Source organism: Danio rerio, chromosome 14 (genome assembly GCF_052040795.2).
Source record: "Danio rerio strain M-AB ecotype USA chromosome 14, GRCz13ab, whole genome shotgun sequence".
Taxonomy (NCBI): domain Eukaryota; kingdom Metazoa; phylum Chordata; class Actinopteri; order Cypriniformes; family Danionidae; genus Danio; species Danio rerio.
The window spans coordinates 30,378,837-30,398,018 of record NC_141034.1 but is presented as its reverse complement, the minus strand read 5'-3'; the positions used below and the strand labels follow the sequence as shown (position 1 = coordinate 30,398,018).

At 32.9% G+C, this 19,182-nt stretch overlaps 1 protein-coding gene across 14 annotated transcripts in view; it reads right to left on the bottom strand.

The window, feature by feature from the left end:
• Nucleotides 1–18,822, bottom strand: part of LOC147833965 (uncharacterized) — an 82,399-nt gene extending 63,577 nt beyond the window's left edge. For 5 of the 14 annotated variants that reach the window (XR_015507512.1, XR_015507509.1, XR_015507511.1 and 2 more), the window contains exons 1-3: nucleotides 18,640–18,822; nucleotides 18,364–18,408; nucleotides 15,152–15,341 (exon numbers count right to left, since the gene is read on the bottom strand). Coding sequence is in view for 7 of the 14 variants with exons in the window: in XM_087281528.1 (XP_087137654.1) it covers nucleotides 15,152–15,230 (79 nt within the window). In the remaining 7 variants the exon portion in view is untranslated. Of the gene's footprint in view, nucleotides 1–8,513; nucleotides 9,743–13,663; nucleotides 13,720–15,151; nucleotides 15,342–18,363; nucleotides 18,514–18,639 lie in introns of those variants that run through there. The other 9 variants (XM_087281527.1, XM_087281529.1, XM_087281525.1 and 6 more) reach the window with 6 other exon arrangements.
• Between the last annotated feature and the right edge of the window lie 360 nt (nucleotides 18,823–19,182).

Sequence of the window (19,182 nt, the reverse complement as noted above, 5' to 3'; positions counted from 1 at the left end):
TAAATGTATTAAGAGCTTCATTTTAATTAAAAAAAGAGTGAGGTCAACATTTGTTTGTTAATTTATACCTCTGACAGTGTGTAGTAAAGAAGATATTAAACGAGAGTGCATGCAGGTCAGGACTTGACTTGACTTTATCCATTGGGAATTGATTGGGTCGTGAAATTGTGAGTGAAAAAATAATGTTGTTGCTAGAAAAGTAATTCTATTTTGATTAAATATTGCACTAAAGAAGATTGTTGCAACCAAAAATTGGTAACACTTCACTTTGATGGCCCTCTTTTAGACATTCTTTTTATGGAGCCAGATTAGTCTCAAATATAATACATTTACAAAATAAAATTCATACATTCACAACACCATTCACATTTACAAAATCCAATTCGTAAATTCAAAACACGGTTCAAAACTACACAAATCCAATTCATTCATTCATTCATTCATTCATTCATTTTCTTTTCAGCTTAGTCCCTTTATTAATCTGGGGTCGCCACAGCGGAATGAACCGCCAACTTATCCAGCACGTTTTATGCAGTGAATGCCCTTTCAGCTGCAACCCATCTCTGGGAAACACCCATACACTCTCATTCACACACATACACTACAGACAATTTAGCCTACCTAATTCATCTGTACTGCATGTCTTTGGACTTGTGGGGAAAACCAGATCACCTGGAGAAAACCCATGCGAAAGCGGGGAGAACAAGCAAACTTCACACAGAAACGCTAACTGACCCTGCAGAGGCTTGAACCAGCGACCTTCTTGCTGTGAGGCGACAGCAATACCTACTGCGCAACCGCGTCGCCCACAAATCCAATTCGTAAATTTAAAACATGATTTAAAAATACACAACTTGAATTTGTAAATTCAAAATACAATTCATAAATATGCAAATCCAAATTGTAAAATCAAATCACGATAAAAAAAAATGCACAAATCCAATTGGTAAATTCACAATATGAATTATAAATACACAAATCCAATTCTTTAGTTCAAAACATGATTCATTAATACGCAAATCCAATTAATTAATTCAAAACAAAATACACAAATACACAAATCCAATTCATAAGTTCCAAAGACGATTCAAAAATATGCAAATTCAAGAAATTCAAAATACGATTCTTAAGTTCAAAACAGTTAAAAAATACACAAATCCGATTTTCAATTTTTTAGATATTGTAATGCAAATTGTGCTGTGCATGTATGAATTTTATTTTGTAAATGTAGTATTTTTGAGACTGATCTGGCTCCATATCGTTTAACTCTATGTAACTCTGCAAATACATGTCAAGTCAGTCATTACAATATTAATAGACATTTTTCTATATACTGTATTTACAGTATATGCAGTCTTTTGGGTTTAGATATTATATTGTGTCAATGCCACATGTGTTCTGTGGGAAGTAATGACTAGTCATTTGTAATGGGTTAGTTTGTCATAGATATTAATGAGACTGTTTGCCCATATCATATGAAAAAACACTTCACTCAATTCGCTTCGCAATATCAGATTTGCCTACTAATGCATTGTGGCTTTAATTCTCTATAGACAGTGTTGGGGTAAGGCATTACAAGTAACGAGAATTACAAAATAATATTACTCTTCTAAGTAATGAGTAAAGTAACAAAAAATTAGGTAATAATATTAATAATATTTTTAAAATGTAACTCGAGTTACTTTTTAGATTAGTTAATATGCTTTAAAAAATAATTTGCTGAATTAAAATGTGTAATCACATTGAATCACACTCAATGAGAAAATGAGCTCCCTGCAATAACAGACAAAATTTTACTTTTGCTGATCTAATACAAAAGTAGCAAACACATTGCTTTCAACGTTCATTAATCTGTATATACAGCATGTATAGTGTCAGAAAGTTCTCAGAAGGTAACATCAACTTTTTTAATTAGTTTTTTAAAAAGGTAAATTAAGGCGTGGGTTATACAGTGTGTCGTTAAATGCGGAGCTCCTCTATTATTTAAAAAAAAAAAAGAAGAAAAATACCTTGCAAGTTCTGAAAGAAATCAAGGCAGGTATAAACAAGTAACTCAAAAGCATCATAGTGTATTATTTTCCATAAAAGTAATGCACTTATAGTTATCTTTTTAGGGAGTAACTCAATATTTTAATGCATTACTTTTTAAAAGTAACTTTCCGCAACACTGTCTACAGACCCTGATTATTGGACAAAAAATGTGATTTCTTCTATTTATTAGTTTAAGTGGTCTTTACCGGTCTTCGATAAAACCAATTGCATGGTTTATATAAACAAAATAAGCTTTAAAAGTTGTTAAAGACACAACAGCATGTTCATTCGTGTTTTTACTGCAGAGTCAAAATACAAACGGCTGTGTATTTATTTGTGCATTGAATTATAGCGATCGAAGGTTGCTTCTTGCTTATAATGCGTGGTGAATAATACTGTTATTGTGTAGTGTGTTATAGTGAATTGCATTGTGCCTTAGCAGTAAGCAGCAAAATGAAGATTATGTTAATAATTACAAACCCCTGAAAACTTCACCTGTCTTCAGGATACAAATTAAGATATTTTAGGTAAATGTGAGAGCTCCCTGATCCTCCACTAACAGCAAGGTTCAATCTGGCTATAAGAATACTTTTGTGTGCACAAAAATAAATAAAAATGGCTTTTTTTCTCCTCAGAGTCAGTATAGGGTGTATGTTTTCTTTATGTGAATGACACTAATTGACGTAATATGTCGCATGCTCATGTGCTTAATTGCAAACAGAGGTAGCCACGCACAGACATACATCAGTGCACAGGGCACTAGTGAATGTGCGCCCTATACTGACACTGAGGAGAAGAAACTGTTGAATAAAGTTGTTGTTTTAGTTTTTATGTGCACACAAAAGTATTCTTGGATGGCTTTTTAACATTGCGATTTAACCACTGAAGGCATATGTTCTGTTTTAAGGATGTGTTATTCTAGTCTATGAAGGAGTCAGGACACTTGCTGTCTTTGGAGGATGAGGGAGCTCTCAGATTTCACCTCAGAAATTTTAAGTTGTGTTCCAAAGACAAACAAATGTCATAAGTGATTGGAACAACGTAAGGGTGAGTAATTAATAACAATTTTCATGTCTGGGTTAGGGATAAAACTTGTTCTAAACCTGTTTAAGTTCCATTGTCCAGATGAACACAAAAAGATATTTTGAAGAATGTTGGAAACCGGTAGTCATTGAATTCCAGGCAAATACATTTTAATTTGGGGTGAATAATCAAGCTTTTTATCTCTGTCAAATTTAAAGAAATCTTTGTCAATCACAAGACACAGTTGTATTGACTGTCTTCACCTTCATCCTTCAGTTGAACAAGCCAAATTTGCCAATGTTTTTCCAAACTGTGTTGTGAAATTTTTATTTCCTTTAATAACATTCCTTTTCTGATCCTTTAATACTATGAGAAAACCAAGACAAAAACACAAAGGAAAAGGACTTAATACAGATCAAGACATAAATCAAAATGGCAGTTGCTGCAAATAAGTATTTATACTAACCCCAATAACAGTACCACCAAACACGCACACACTCTCACACCTGTACACACACACCACACACATATACACACTCCTCACCTCCCCAGTAGGTCTGTGCACTGTATCAGGCACACCTGGAGACGCTCGAGTACTCCTTGTGTGAAGCCTGCATTATGCTAATTGTGACCCACGGGCACTGTGTGAAGGCTTGGTATAATTATCCGTGTAATTGTCTCGTATTTTGTAAAGTGCCAGATCGTTTAAATCAGGATTAACATTTCTTTACCTCCAACGGCCAAAGGCTTTACTTCGACTCAACACCCCCCCTCCCCCACTTCACAATATTCATATATGCATGATTTTTACACTACGTCTACTTCGTGTACTATATTTGCAGGTCATAACACAAGGTGGATTTTGTTTTCCATTGTGCCCTGAGTTCTGCCAGCAGTAAATGTTGATGTGTACTTTTGTAAAGAGAGATGACAGAACTGCTTTCATTTAGGGCAGCATCAATTTTCACATGCTTGACGTCTTAATCCTTCAACTGTTTTCTCGTGCGGCTGCTTGGTGAGTTTTCACTCGCAACCGATGTTTCTAGCATGGACAATGACGCAACCACAAATTGAAGCACTATTAGTGATGGCATCACAATAACTTTGTGGTTTCTTACCAAAGCCAAATGACGTTGACAATCGCTGTGACACTAAATGACGTTTAGTACATCGTTTCTGCAGGTTTCATCAAGTCAAATTTAAGACAATTTTAAGAGCCTTTTAAGATCATTATAAATTTAATTTTACACTTATACAGGGCCAATGGATTTTTTTTGCTTGCCACCAAATGCATTTATTTCTTAGCAACATACTGTGTCAAAACAAGAAAACTCTAGTTGTATACACTTAATTGTTTCAACACATTATTTCTTTTTGACAGAAAAATTACACATTTTTAACATAGTTTAACATTGTTAAAAGTATATTTATTGTGGAGACAATTGCATAAATGTTTAGAAATATATATTAGTTGGCTTTTGGTCCAATATGATTGTCTATAACTTCTATTTAACCTAATGCGTTTCTGTAATAAATCCTATTCATAAATATTATGTCTAATCCCCCTAACTTCTGTATAGAAGTTCTGTTATTATCATGAGGAACTGTGTAATTGTTTTTAGTTTTCTTTCCTGGGGAATAAGAGAATTCATTTGGAGGAATTGCTATAAAAAAATGTCTAACAGCTATTGTAAATTGTATCTCTTTGCAATAAAACGCTTAAACATACAAAATAAGGTTGCATTAAGATGGATTGTTGGTAATTGGATGGATGTCGACCTAATTGTGTAGCTTTAATTGAGAGGAGAAAAAAGACACATAACACAATATTTTAGTGTATTTAAGACTTTTTTAGGCCTAAAATTTTGTTTTTGAAATTTAAGATATTTTAAGACACTTTAAAGACCATCGTGAATGACATTTTAGACCTATAGAGGGCTAAACACTAATGATTATTTCTAATGGCCCTGTTGGGCCAATGGATTTTTTTTTTTTTTTGCTTGCCACCTAAATAATTTCTTAGCAACATACTAGTTGCACAACAAATTATAGTTGTATACACGTATTTATTTCAACATAATATTTCTTTTTGACAAAAAATGACAAGTTTAACATTGTTAAAACTGTATTTATTGTGGAGACAATTGCATAAATGATCAGAAATATATATTTGTTGCCTTTTGGTCAAAATTTACTGACTGTAACTTTTATTCAATCTAATGCGTTTCTGTAATAAATCCTTAGGTTGCATGCCTATTTATAAATATTATATCTACTAGCCCTTACTTCCGCAGTTTGTGTATGAACAGAAGATAACGTAAAATGAGAAACTGTGTAATTGGTTTTAGTTTTCTTTCCATGGTAATTAAGAAGTTAATTTGGAGCAATTGCTCTGAAATATTTCTAACAGCTATTGTAAATTGTATCTCTTTGCAATAAAAAAAAAAACTTAAATATAAGCTTAAATTAAAGAAAAAAAATTATTAAGATAAATTGTTGGGGAATAGAATTTTAAGAATTTGTTCTTGAAATTTAAGACTTTTTAAGACCCCGCAGATACCCTGTGTACAAATGGCCTGCAAATTGCATTAGAAAAAATTCAATGTGATTTCTGAAAATGTTTCGTGCCATTTTCCACTTCCTGTCTGTTATTAACAGGAGTGGCTTTGTAAGTTTGGTGTGCAGCCAAGGCCTTTGTGTCTTAATCATTTGCTGTGTCTGTCTGTTGTGACATACACCAGTTGAATTTAAATAGTCTTTTTAAACGAGACACTGCACCAAGACTCTTCTTTGTGTGAGAGACGTGACATTCCATTAATTTCTCATCAATGTTGCTTCAGGCTCAGACTGGATGATTCTTTCAAGTCTAATTATACATTGAACAATTATAATCCATAAACCCGTACGTCTGGGCCTCACCCATCACCTGTCTAAATATAATAGGCGAGTAACTTCAGCTTCAGCAAGATAAAATATTACATCTGAAAACAAATTGAATGATTGTGTTGACTAGAAGACTAATGTACATAAAATATTTGGAAAAGAATCACAAATTTACTTGAAATGTATTTTTTTTGTGATTTACAGACTTCATTTTTATATTAGAAAAACTGGTCTATATACTAAACAACAACATTAAACAAATCAAATGCATATTCAGTCATTCATTTTCCTTTGGCTTAGTATTTATTTCAAAGATTCACAGCAGAATGAACCGCCAACTACCTCAGTATATGTTTTACGCAGCAGATGCCCTTGCAGCCACAACAAAGTACTGGAAAACCACCATACACATTCACACACACTCATACACTACAGACAATTCAGTTTATTCAATTCACCTATAGCGGATGTCTTTGGACTGTGGGGAAACCAGAGCACCCAGAGAAAAACCCACTCCAACATGAGGACTTTCGTGTTGTGAGGCACCGTGGCACCCCAAAAAGCATATTTCATTCCTAATATTTACAATCTTTAACTACACATTCTCTTCTGATTGAAGAAGAAGAACCAGATCAATAGAATAATTTTTCAGGGAGTCAGACTGCATTAGTATAATAATAGTGTTGCATTGTAAAAACTTTGATTAATTGATAAGAACCAGCACATTAGTGTTTTTTTTGTGATTTGGAGTTTACTGGTTGCACTATAAGCTTCTGATTCAATCAAAAGAACCGGATCATTAGAGTGAATTTAGTCATGAATCAAATAGTTGTGCTGTATTTTTTTGATTTAGTTAATGGAATCAAAAACATACATTTGTTCATGAATCAGATTTTATTAAAGAACCATTTCAATATTGTAATTTATTCCTGAACTGGATTAAACAGGTTATGCTGTTAACTATCAGTGAAATTAGCTGCTTCATTTGTTTGTTAATCACTTTGCGCTGTAGGTTTTTGATTCATAAAAATTCATAAAAAATTCATTCAGATTCATAAAAAATATATATTTTGTTTGGATTCCACAGTGATTATTGATTCAGCAAACAGAACCACTTTATTAGAGTTATAAGTTCAGAACTACTCTGGATCTGCTGTATGTTTTTAATTCAGTAAAAAAGAATAAAAAAAGTAAATTTGTACTTGAATCTGATTATAAAGTTTGAACGGTGTATTTTCATTTAATAAAAAGAACCATTTAAATATCCTCATTTATTTAAGAGCTGGATTACCCATGTTAACCTGTAAACTTCTGAATTAGTAAAAACAGCCAGTTCATTTGATTAGTTTGTTTTTGAATCACTTTACGTTGTAGGTTTTTGATTCATTAAAAATAACTGATTCATTAGAGTCTTTTTTTTTGGATTCCACAGTGATTTTTGAATCAGCAAACAGAACCACTTTATTTGTTATATGTTTAGAAGTTGAACTACTCTGGTTCTGCTGTATCATTTTAATTCTGTAAAATGAATAAAAAAGTACTTGTTCATGAATCAGATTATATAGTTTGAACTGTGTTTTCATTCAGTAAAAGAACTATTTCAATATTGTTCTTTATTTCTGAACTGAACTACACAGGTTATGCTGTAAACTTCTGAATCAGTAAAAATACCCAGTTCATTTGATTCATTTGTTTGTGAATCACTTTGCACTGTAAGTTTTTGATTCATTAAAAATAACTGGTTCATTAGAGTTTTTTTTTGGATTCCACTGTGATTTTTGATTCCGCAAACAAAGTCACTTAATTAAGTTCAGAAGTTGAACTACTCTAGATCTTCTATATAATTTGATAAGTTAAAGTCAGAATTTAAGTTATAATAAGTTGAAGTCAGAATTATTAGTCCCCTTTGAATTTTTGTTTCTTTTTTAAATATTTCCCAAATGATGTTTAACAGAGTAAGGAAATTTTCACAGCATGTCTGATAATATTTTTCCTTCTGAAGAAAGTCTTATTTGTTTTATCTCCGCTAGAATAAAAGCAGTTTTAAAATTTTTTTTAAATCATTTTAAGGTAAAATTTATTGGCCCTTTAAGCTATTTATTTTTTGATAGTCTACAGAGCAAGCCATTGTTATACAATAACTTGCCTAATTACCCTAACCTGCCCAGTTAACCTAATTAACCTAGTTAAGTCTTTAAATGTCACTTTAAGCTGTGTAAGACAAGTGTCTTGAAAAATATCTAGTAAATACTATTTATTGTCATCATGGCAAAGATAAAAGGAATCAGTTATTAGAAATAAGGTATTAAAACTATTATGTTTAGAAATGTGTTAAAAAAATCTTCTCTCCTTTAAACAGGAATTGGGGGAAAAATATACAGGGGGCTAATAATTCAGGTGGGCTAATAATTCATTCACTTTAACTGTAGATTAGAGTCGCCACTGGCTTGCAAGGTTCGGAACTTGTGGAGCTGCACATCGATGGATTTGCTCTTCAGTGTTTGAACTCTCAGCAGTGAATAATAAACCACACTGAACTGAACGAAACTGAACTTCAACACTGAAATCTGAACTGACACTGTTTCAATTAACTTTAATCTTATATGCTGCTTTGACACAATCTACATGGTAAAAGCGCTATACAAATAAAGATGAATTGAACTGAATTGGAGTTGTTAATTCATGAATCACACTGCACTGGCTGCATGGTCTATTTCTGATTCAGCAAACAGCACCAGCACAACAGAGTCATTCGTCCGGGAGTCATATGTTTGTGTACACTTTCACCAGTGTTTGTGGCACGACTGAACAATGATTGCATTAACCACATTTTAACAAGTATGTTAACTAATTACTTCCAATTAAAGAATGTATGTTTGAAATCATTGACCGATATTTCTTATAGAACCAGTTTTAAGTTCCCAACCCTACTTACAAAACCAAATCATGCTATTATCTAATTACAGAATCAAATCATGCTGTTGTTATTGTATTTTACACTGATAGCAATTATAAAACAGCAATAATAACAATAATAGCTATTTTATCACTCACATCTGCAACTCTAAATGATTACAATCAAACCTGGAGTATATACAGTACATTTATGAGAATGTGACATGAAAACCAGTCAGCCATGCAGATTTTTACTTCGACTAATCCAACAAATGAGCAGTCTGTAGTGAAATGATTAGGCCTTGAGCAAAACGAGACAGACTGCAGTGTCTCAGGTGACAAAATTCTGACAGGCACTGAAACACCTGACATTGAGGAGTTTTCATTTAAATGTTACTGGGTAAACAGTCTATTCTCTGCTGATGAAGAGCTACGTAACACAAGTTTGGACTTGAAGCACCTTAGCCATAAACTGTACATTTACTTGCATTGGTCTTAAAGTGACTCAGCTCCCCCTGGCATGGTGAGCTTTCACATTTCCCAAAATCCATGAGAGGATTTCAGTAATAGTCATTTGTCACTTTGATTTACAGTGAATTACAAGCATTAAGAGATATTTGATCTTATCAGTGTGTACCGGGCGCTCAGAAACACTGTCTTTCAAACGTCTGAAGTCTTGACATGCTTACAGGGCATTAGAGAGGAAGCAAAGTTGAGGAATTTTCTCATTCATTGAGAGATGATGGCATACAAATTGCTTGACTGATCATGTCAATATTTTAAAAAAAAGGGAAAAAAAGACAGACACCACACAGAACTATGAGCTCTGATATTTCTGGGACGCTGTTCCAGATTTCCAACACGTCATAAACCTGTTGTACCTTCTGTATGCTGCGACTGCCAAATCATCCTACAGGAAAAAAATAATAAAATCATTCCTCATGATGTGTAAGAGATGAATCTTGGGTTTATGAAACTCGCTGTATCCATTAGCAGTTACATGACATTCAGCATGTCAATATCTTTGATTCATTCTTGTTTTTGTATTTGCGTTGGGACGCATCCAACATGGAACAAATGCTCTTTGTCAGTGTTTATGACACGGTGTGTTTTTGTTTCCTTCTGATAGGTGACTGACAACTAGCATGTTACCATCTGCGCTGCGTGTTTCTAAAAACAATCCAGTGACGCAAAAGGCATCCTGCTGCAGTCAAATCAACTGGCATAACAACTTAGAGATGTCAGTACAGGCTGTAGGTCTAAATATTAGTGGTTCAAACTCTTGTTGAGGACAACAAAATTAACCAAAGTGCTTTCTGAAGTGTCGAGTTTCAGCACTTTATTTGCCTATGATGGATGATTTTCAACTGAACTTTCAAAGAAATGTTTCAACCGAAAATTTCAGTAATGCACCCGACCGCCTCTGTGACTAATACAATGATTGCAGACTGTGCTGGAGCCAGACTTGCTTTAATGGCAAAACCACCTCCCATCATGCACTTTCATTGTATGCTTGTAGTACTGCAAGTTGTCATTATATTTAGGAGAGACAGGAAATTGTTGCTGAGTTTCAGTGTATTACGCATCAAGCAGTTTATTTAATAAATTAAAAACATGCTGACACAAATGTGTAAAAGCTTAGCTGTTACAAGGAAAGTGGCATATAGGATGAAGAATTAAAAAGATTAATTGGTGTTTAAAATGTTATCAAATGATTCTTGATAGGGCTGCACATCGTTTTAGTATTGATATTGCAATGTATGCATCCACAATAGTCAGATAATAAAGATATGCAACATTGAGTCTGAATTATAGTTGAATAAATTAGTGTTTTATACACTGTATTTATACAGAATTTATATGATTTATGCAAAAATGATTTCCTTACATAAAATTTTTGTATTGTTTCTAGCACAAATATAAATTTCAAAGTTAAAACCAGATTATTTCCCTTACGTCACTGGTAGGCATGGGACGATAACCGTTCTCAAGGTATACCACGCTTTGGAAAAGTCAAGGCCAAAATTATCTGCTATACCATTCCCACGGTATATGTAAGTTTTTTTTTACTTTTTGTTTGTAGTTTTTAAGGACAACAGTATCTCCAGCAGAAAATATATCTAAAGATGCCATTTTAAATTGTGTTTTGAAACTAATGAAGACAGCAGAAGTCAATGATTATTTAAAATATTTAGCCTGGCATGTTTACTGTTCCAAAGTAAGTTTACCAAAATTAAATAGATTGTGTTCAAAATGGGAAAAACATGTAGGCAAAAATAGTCATTTGTGTAATGAAAAATCTGAATAAATGAATATATAGATCATATTCTCATGTATGGTTCAGAACATAGCAATGTTTAAAGCTACACTTTAAAAATATCAGTTAATTAAGAGGCACAACATGTAAGTTTACATGTTTTAATTAAAGTATCCAATCCAGAGTAATGAGCAGTTCTAACTAACTAGTTCTGTAAACCATGTGCTGTATTGCCATGCTAATGACATCAATTAAATTTTTCAATTAATTTTTATTTCTATAGTGCTTTTACGATTTAGATTGTGTCAAAGCAGCTTAATATAGATGAAGCCCTATTAAAGTATAAATGGAAGTGCAAGGTTGAAGAATAAAAAGCAGAAGTGAATAAATTGATTTTTCTTATCGTGAACAAACAAAATAAATTACCCCAAATATAAAAACAGACACTTATACTCTATAATAACGTCACCAATGACAAGGCCCACATGGAATCTACACACACAAATTTTTTCATCATTGAGTCTAATTTATATTTATTCCACTTTTAAATTAATTTTACTAATATTACTATGGTAAAATTATAGTAATATTAACCCTTTCCAGGCAGGCGTTGCTGATTTGCAACAGTAAAAAGCATTGACTTTGCCTGTTTCTAAAATTTAATTTGAGCCTAAAAGGGTTAAAATGTTTGTATGATTCATTTACAATAGTTTTTATAGTAATATGTTCTATCATTTAGTAGATAGATTATATGAGAGACTTGCTTTGTTTACCAAATAAGTTGATCTAATTGAATTTGCATTGTAAACATTAAATAAAAAAGTTAAAAATGTCTCATTTTTTTTATTTCATATATGAAGTTTTTAGTTATAATATTTCTAAATCATTCCACATAAATGAGCAGATTTCTTTGCAAAATTTTCTGCAGAAATGACTAAATCACTAAGGAATATTCACAAGATAGATGAAAACAATGCCAAATTGCAGCTCTGATGAGGGTTTTAAATGACTGAAAAATGGCTGTGGGTGCAGTATATGGATCACAAGTGCCCACAATTTACAGTTTGCAATCATATGTCTATTTAGTTTTGTTGATATGTGATCCAATTGTTCATAGCTTGAAACAGATGGAGAATGACTGGTTTGTGCTGTGTTTCTATATAGAGATCCCAGTGTAGCTGCCATTATAGCCTATTGTTTTTTCCCTGCAAGGTCTCCGTAGAGGTAATGTGACTGAAAACTATAAATGAAGAGGTTTCCACTTTCAGTAACAGCGTCATCAAACTACGTCTTTGTGAATACAAATCCGCTAGCAGTGAAAATTATATACTGTGCCTTAAACAGATTCCTCTTCATTCACAGTGCAATTAAAAATAAAAAAATCTGCACATGCATTTTAACATTTTAAAAATGGCATTTAAAAACTGTTAAAATCCATATTCAAACCTTAGCGAATTAATTCCATTGTTCACAAATATAAATATATATAAGATTTTAAATACTAGTATATATATCACTAGTATTCGATGTTTGCTTGTCGTCTATGCTGAACATTTGGAAACCCAACCTACAAAACCAAAACCAAAGCTAGATCAAATGCACATTTGTATAACGGCAAAAAAACTAAAACTTAGAGTATATTGTATTATACCTCTTGCTATAACTAGCCTGGCTATTCTCTATAATATAATAAAGTATAAACTGACTTTTTCATTTAATTCCTATAGTGATTCTCTACCCCAACGGCCCTGAAGGAGGGGCGGAGGGACGTCAAACTGGTCTTATCTGATCCAGACCAGACACCTGTAGAATTTCCAAAGATAAATTACCACCTAAGTAGCCATAAAATAAGATTTATGGTCATACATCTGCCATCCTGACAGCTGGAAACTTCACTGCAGCGCTCTTAAAACAATAACACTAAAAATACTCCCTCCAAATTGTCGCAAAATACTCACAAATGAAATCCGCAACGTCTCAAATCAGAGTTTAGTACAAAATGTTCGAGGCAGATTCAACGTTCAACGGCTCGCACAGGTCACATTAGTATTGTGCCCAAGGACTTAAGAACACTGATCCATGCTGTCAAGCGCGGTCTTTGAGTTGCCTACCTGCTGGCCCAGGTTGAAAGCCAGTTTATTTGACACCTAATGTGTTGACAGGTGTCAAGGTAGGGGCCTCTGCTTTGTAAAAGGGAGATGGGATGGGGCAGAAGGGGTGTCTCCGTTGCCCCTGGGGTCTTCCTGTGGTGGCGTATGTTTCCAGTCAAATCCCTAAAGGTGATGGGGCTTTAAATAGAGGCTTTAAGCAGCCCAAACGGCTCCCTGGTGTGCACAATTAAGCCTTTGTACATCTCTGTTTGTTTTCCTGTATTCATGTTGATGCATTGTTTGTTTTGGTGTTACGTTATGTTCTTACGATGTCAGTGTCATTCAGTTTGGTGTTTGAAAGGTGTAATCTTTGAATTCATTTTCAGTGTATAATGGTTGGGTAAATTGGGATGTTTGCATTAAAGGGACAGAGCAGACTAAAATGAACATTTTGTTATCATCTATTGCTTATGTTGTTCCAAACCTGTATGGCTTTTCTTTGTCCATATAAAACAGCACTTGATCCGCACTGATGTTAAACTGTATGGGGAAACATGGATTAATGCAGTGGTTCCCAAGGTGGGGGTCGCAGGACAATAACAGGGGGTCACTTGGTGATTTCCAAACATAAATATATGTTATTAAACTTTTAGAATTACCATATTTTATCCATAACCCACAAAAGATAAAAATAGGAGTTAATAGTTACATAAAAAGATCATGCAAATGAAAAACCATCAGCCTTTTAATGATCTTTTTTATAGGATCGGTGTGTTTACGTTAGATTAACAACACAGCAATAACGTCAGCTGCAGCAGATTGATTTTATAGCACCAGGTTAAACTATCTGACACCTTTATGGCAATCAAATACATTAAAAATAAATACAGGCCACAACTGAACATTGAGGATGATCTGCGGTCTACTAAATTAAACCAGGGACAGGACAGTAAATTGGAACTTATTCTCTCCTTTGGCTGCCGTCCTTAGTCTCAAACATAAAAAAAATATTTGTTGTATTGTCCCATTCACTGCTCTCTAAGTTTTCCCAACTATGACGATTTCCGCTACTGGGAAACCCAGAATTGTGAAAAGGGTCTATTGTTTTAATCAGTGCTTTGATTTATTTAATTTCGTATGTTTTTATTATTTTGTACATTGTATGCAGATGCACACTCCCCTACAAATTCATCTCAAAGTAAAATCATTAATTATTTCCAAATAATGTCATCTTTGTTTTTGACTTTGAAACTCTATTCATATTGCAATATATATCGCAGAAAAACTAAATATAGCAATATATATGTCAATTTCCAAAATCATGCGGCCCTAGTTACAGGTTTTTTTTTTTTTTTTAAACTTTCTTTGAACTATCTATTTTGTATTTAGCAGATAAAAGAAACTCAAACTGGATTGGAACAAGTGAAGGATGAGTAAACGACAGAATTTTTTTTAGTTTGGGGTGTACTGGCCCTTTAAGACATTGTTTAAAATGTCTTCGGTTTCAAATATTATTTTGAGCAACAAAAAAAAACAAAAAAAACAAAAAAAAAAACAGGCGATTTAGATAATATTTAAAATGTTATTTTGAGTTTCACATAAATAAAATACATTGGGATCCACTGTTAATGGCAAAACAATGAAATAAACTATATCCGAATTTAACTGTGACCCCAAATAAGATCGGAGGGGACCAAAGAAATAAAAATATTTCTCAAAATATTTTTTTGTATATTTACTGTATTTAAGCACAACAGAAATGATGTACGAGGATAATTCTTTCTGAAGTTTTTTTTTTGTTTGCTCAGAGCGAAATGACTTGCAATGACTCAGCTAAAGTGCTAACAGGTTGATGTATGACAGGAAACGTTTGCTCATAGGACTGTGTTTGAAAAGCATCCTCCAAGATGATTGACTTCAAATTTGTTTCTTCCTGCAGTGCAAATAAGATATAAATTGACATGGCACGTACCACAGAGAGAGCGAGAGAGAGAAGGAATGTGGCTGAGCTGCATCTCTTGTCCATCATCCTCCACTGATGTAAGGCACATGTCAGTCACGCTTCTTTCAGCCCAGCTGCAGGTCAGTCCTTGCTCCAACACCACCACATCTGACGTGTTTAGAACCACACAGTGCCCACAGATGACAACAAGCCATTAATCCTGAAAAATATTATTAATATAAATAAGTTGTTGATCTGGACAGGTGAGCATCCATGTGTGTCGTTAAACAAGAGTCTAATTTGTACGGAACTATCAGTGATTATGACACCACAATGCTCTTGCTTCAAACACAGTAGACTGTTGTGCCATCCAAGACACAAAAAAAGAAAACTTAATAAAAAAATGCATCATGTTATTTTAGAACAGAGGTAGATCTTTTTGAGAAAGTAAAAAATATATACAGTTGAAATCAAAATTATTAGCCCCCCTTTTTATTTTTTTCAAGACATCTCTATACAGCTTAAAAGGACATTTAAAGGCTTAACTAGGTTAATTAGGTTAACTATGCAGGTTAGGGTAATTAGGTAAGTTATTGTATAAGGATGGTTTGTTCTGTTGACTATCGAAAAAATATGTTGCTTAAAGAGGCTAATAATTAGGACCTTAAAATGTTTTTTTTTTTTTTTAAAACTGTTTTTATTCTAGCCGAAATAAAACAAATAAGATTTTCTCCAGAAGAAAAAAATATGATCAGACATGCTGTGAACATTTCCTTGATCTGTTAAACATAATTTGGGAAATATAAAAACAAAAAAAATCAAAGGGGGCAGATAATTCTGACTTCAACTGTATAAATATTTTTTTAAGATAATAACTGACCTTCATATAATGGAATGAAAATGCATTTTTAAAAAGGATCTTAGTGGTCTTTGTTGGCAAAATCAAATAATAGTACAAAACAACAACAATCTTCTTTTGTGTTCCACAGTAAAAATAAATGTGATCCACCGTAATATTACTATGTTCCACAATAAGAATAAAGTACTGCAATGCTTTTACTTCAAACTCAGTGGGCTATTGTGCCATACAAACAAAATGAAAAACTGCATTGAAACATTTGTTTAATATCTTCTTCTGTTCTAAAATAAAGTAAAATGAAATCATAAAATATGAGATGTACTCTGGCAAATGTGTAAAAATAGTTTTTTTTTCCATAGGTAAAAAAAACTATTGTTTTTTATGGTGCAAAAAACAACATAATACAAAATGTGCCCTTCCAAAGTACAGTAAAAATGATTACAAGTAAAGTAAAATAAAATAAATTAAGAACTATAAAATAAGGCACTTACCTCTGCTGTGGCGATAACTGATAAATGGTAATAAATTAGGGACTAAGCCAAAGAAAAATGAATGAATGAAAACAAAATATTTATAAAGTTGAAGTCGGAATTATTAACCCCCCTGAATTATTAGCGGCCCTGTTTTTTCCACAACTGCTGTTTAACAGAGAGAATTTTTTTTCTGATTTATTTCATCTTTGCCATGATGGCAGTAAATAATATTTGACTAGATATTTTTCAAGACACTTCTATACAGCTTAAAGTGACTTTTAGAGGCTTAACTAGGTTAATTAACAAGGCAGGTTAGGGTAATTAGGCAAATTATTCTATGATGGTTTGTTCTGTAGACTATCCAAAAATATAGCTTAAAGGAGCTAATAATTATGACCTTAATATGTTTTATCCTTAATTAAAAACTGCTTTTATTCTAGCCGAAATAAAACAAATAAGACTTTCTCCAGAAAAAATATATATATATATTATCAGACATACTGTGAAAATTTCTTTGCTCTGTTTAAACATCATTTGGGAAATATAAAAAAATAAAAGAACAAAAAAAAAAGGTTTAAAAATACTGATTTCAACTGTAGGTTTTGCCTTATTGAAAGTTAAACTCCATATTCAGGGATATCACGTATTTTATCAATAAGTGGACCTTTTTGAAGTTATTGAACTTATTTTCTATTTAAGTATGAGATGTAAATTTAGCATTTTAGTGACATTTTCAGCACTTTTTTTTTGCTGGATTAGCTTGTCGGATGGTCACATTTTTTGAGGTACCAAAAACATTTTTCAAAGATTTACAATAAAGAAAAATGAAGGCTACTTATTTTAGGCTACTTTATGATATATCACTAGGGGGGAAATAACAATATGTTGAAGTTTTAATTTGAAAAGTTTTTAGTGTTAAAGTTTTATACTGTGACCTATTGTCATTTATTTATTGTCATATTCAACTTTCCCCCATCTCAGAATTAGACCATTTAAATAATAAAAAAAACATAATAATAATGTAAAGCTTCATGACTGTTCAAGCCTTAAGAAAAAGTACATTCGAGAGTTAATGGATAACAATAGCCTAAAAGTATTAATATGGGCCGCTTTTGCCATTTCATTACTTTATATTAGTCATTTTTCTTTCAAGAAAAAGGTCCAAGATTTAGAATTAAAGTTACTTATAAAATGTTTTCTTTATAACAACAATAAAAGTTGACTTAACTTACATCAGATTTCTCTTAGTCTTAAAGCCTTTTTTCGATTAGTTATTTTAACTTATGATGGCATAACAAGTTAAAATTGGACAACTGAGCTCATGTATGGGACAAATTCTGGACTTTTGTCAATGACTACTGGGCCGGGCCTGCTATTGGCAATACCAATAATTCCTCTAATTTTGTTATTATTTTTTCATAAAAAAACAAACAAACTTCAAATTAGGTTCTTTTGTTAACTTTAAAAACAGTGATCTATCGTGCCTTCCAAAAACAAGCAAACAATAAAAAATAAGAAAAATCTCACAAGGAAGACCCCCAGTGGCAATTTTACTAAACACACACACACACACACACACACACATCCTAGTGCAAGTAATTAGTCCAGGAGCACCTATGCAACCTCATTAGGGATCCATCTCTAAAGAGCACACCAGTGTCCTCAAACCCATGAGGGAAATACAGCAGTTTATACAGTGATCATTTATCACACAGATATTTAATCTTGTCTATTTTTGGTGTCATACTTATGTCTGTCTTTGTCAAAGAGTTTAAGCAGATTTAAAATGATAATTTATGTCTTTGTTCCAAGGGACACTTTGCTTCGGGGTGGTGTACCATTAACTAAACTGAATCTCTTCTGCGTGTTTTCACCTGTATGAGAGCTATGCAAAAAATGCCATAACTCACCATATCTCTGGGCGACCGAAGACATATGAAGGAGTTTCTGAAGACCTTGAGCACATTTTTCAAAGAGACAGAAACAACTCATTCACTACCTCATCTAAACTGTCAGTCTGTCTAAATGTAGGACATTTGGATAATGTAAGCAGGTGGGACCTAGATTAAAATACAAGCAAAATTAAGCATGTTGTACATTAGTGTACAAAACGTACAGGCTACAAACATATCACAAACAAAAAAGTAACGTTAATAATTTATGCAGAATTAGCCTATTACACTTACATTACATCAGCAAGTCCTCCAAAATAGGTCGTATTTAGTGTAAATAAAGTCTTTAGAGTTTAATTTAGGCCTACTGTTCTTTTAACTGACGATAAAGGGTGCTGTTATTTCATTATCCAGCCCTAGCCGTCATTTTTTTTAAACTAACCAGACACATGGCGCTATCATACCGACAAATTAGACGAGTAGTCACTGCAAACATGTTGTATCTTATCTGATTTGAACCGCGGGAATGAAGCCAACGAGGGAGGAGCGCGCATGACTGCGACACAGAGCTCTCTAGTGGCGACTAGTAGAATTACATGTGTACTGTATAGCCAATGGGCGCTCTCTCGTTATAACTTTCATAACGTTAGAAAGTCTATATCTAATAGCATGCATATTTATATTTATATTTCATAACAACATATCACTGTTAACCTACACTGAATTAAAAATAACTAAATAGCCATGGCAAATTGAGTTTAAATAAAGAACTTTGATAATAACTGGTGTAAACATAAACCATGTTAGCGAATTTTGATCGTTATTTAAAAAGGTAGC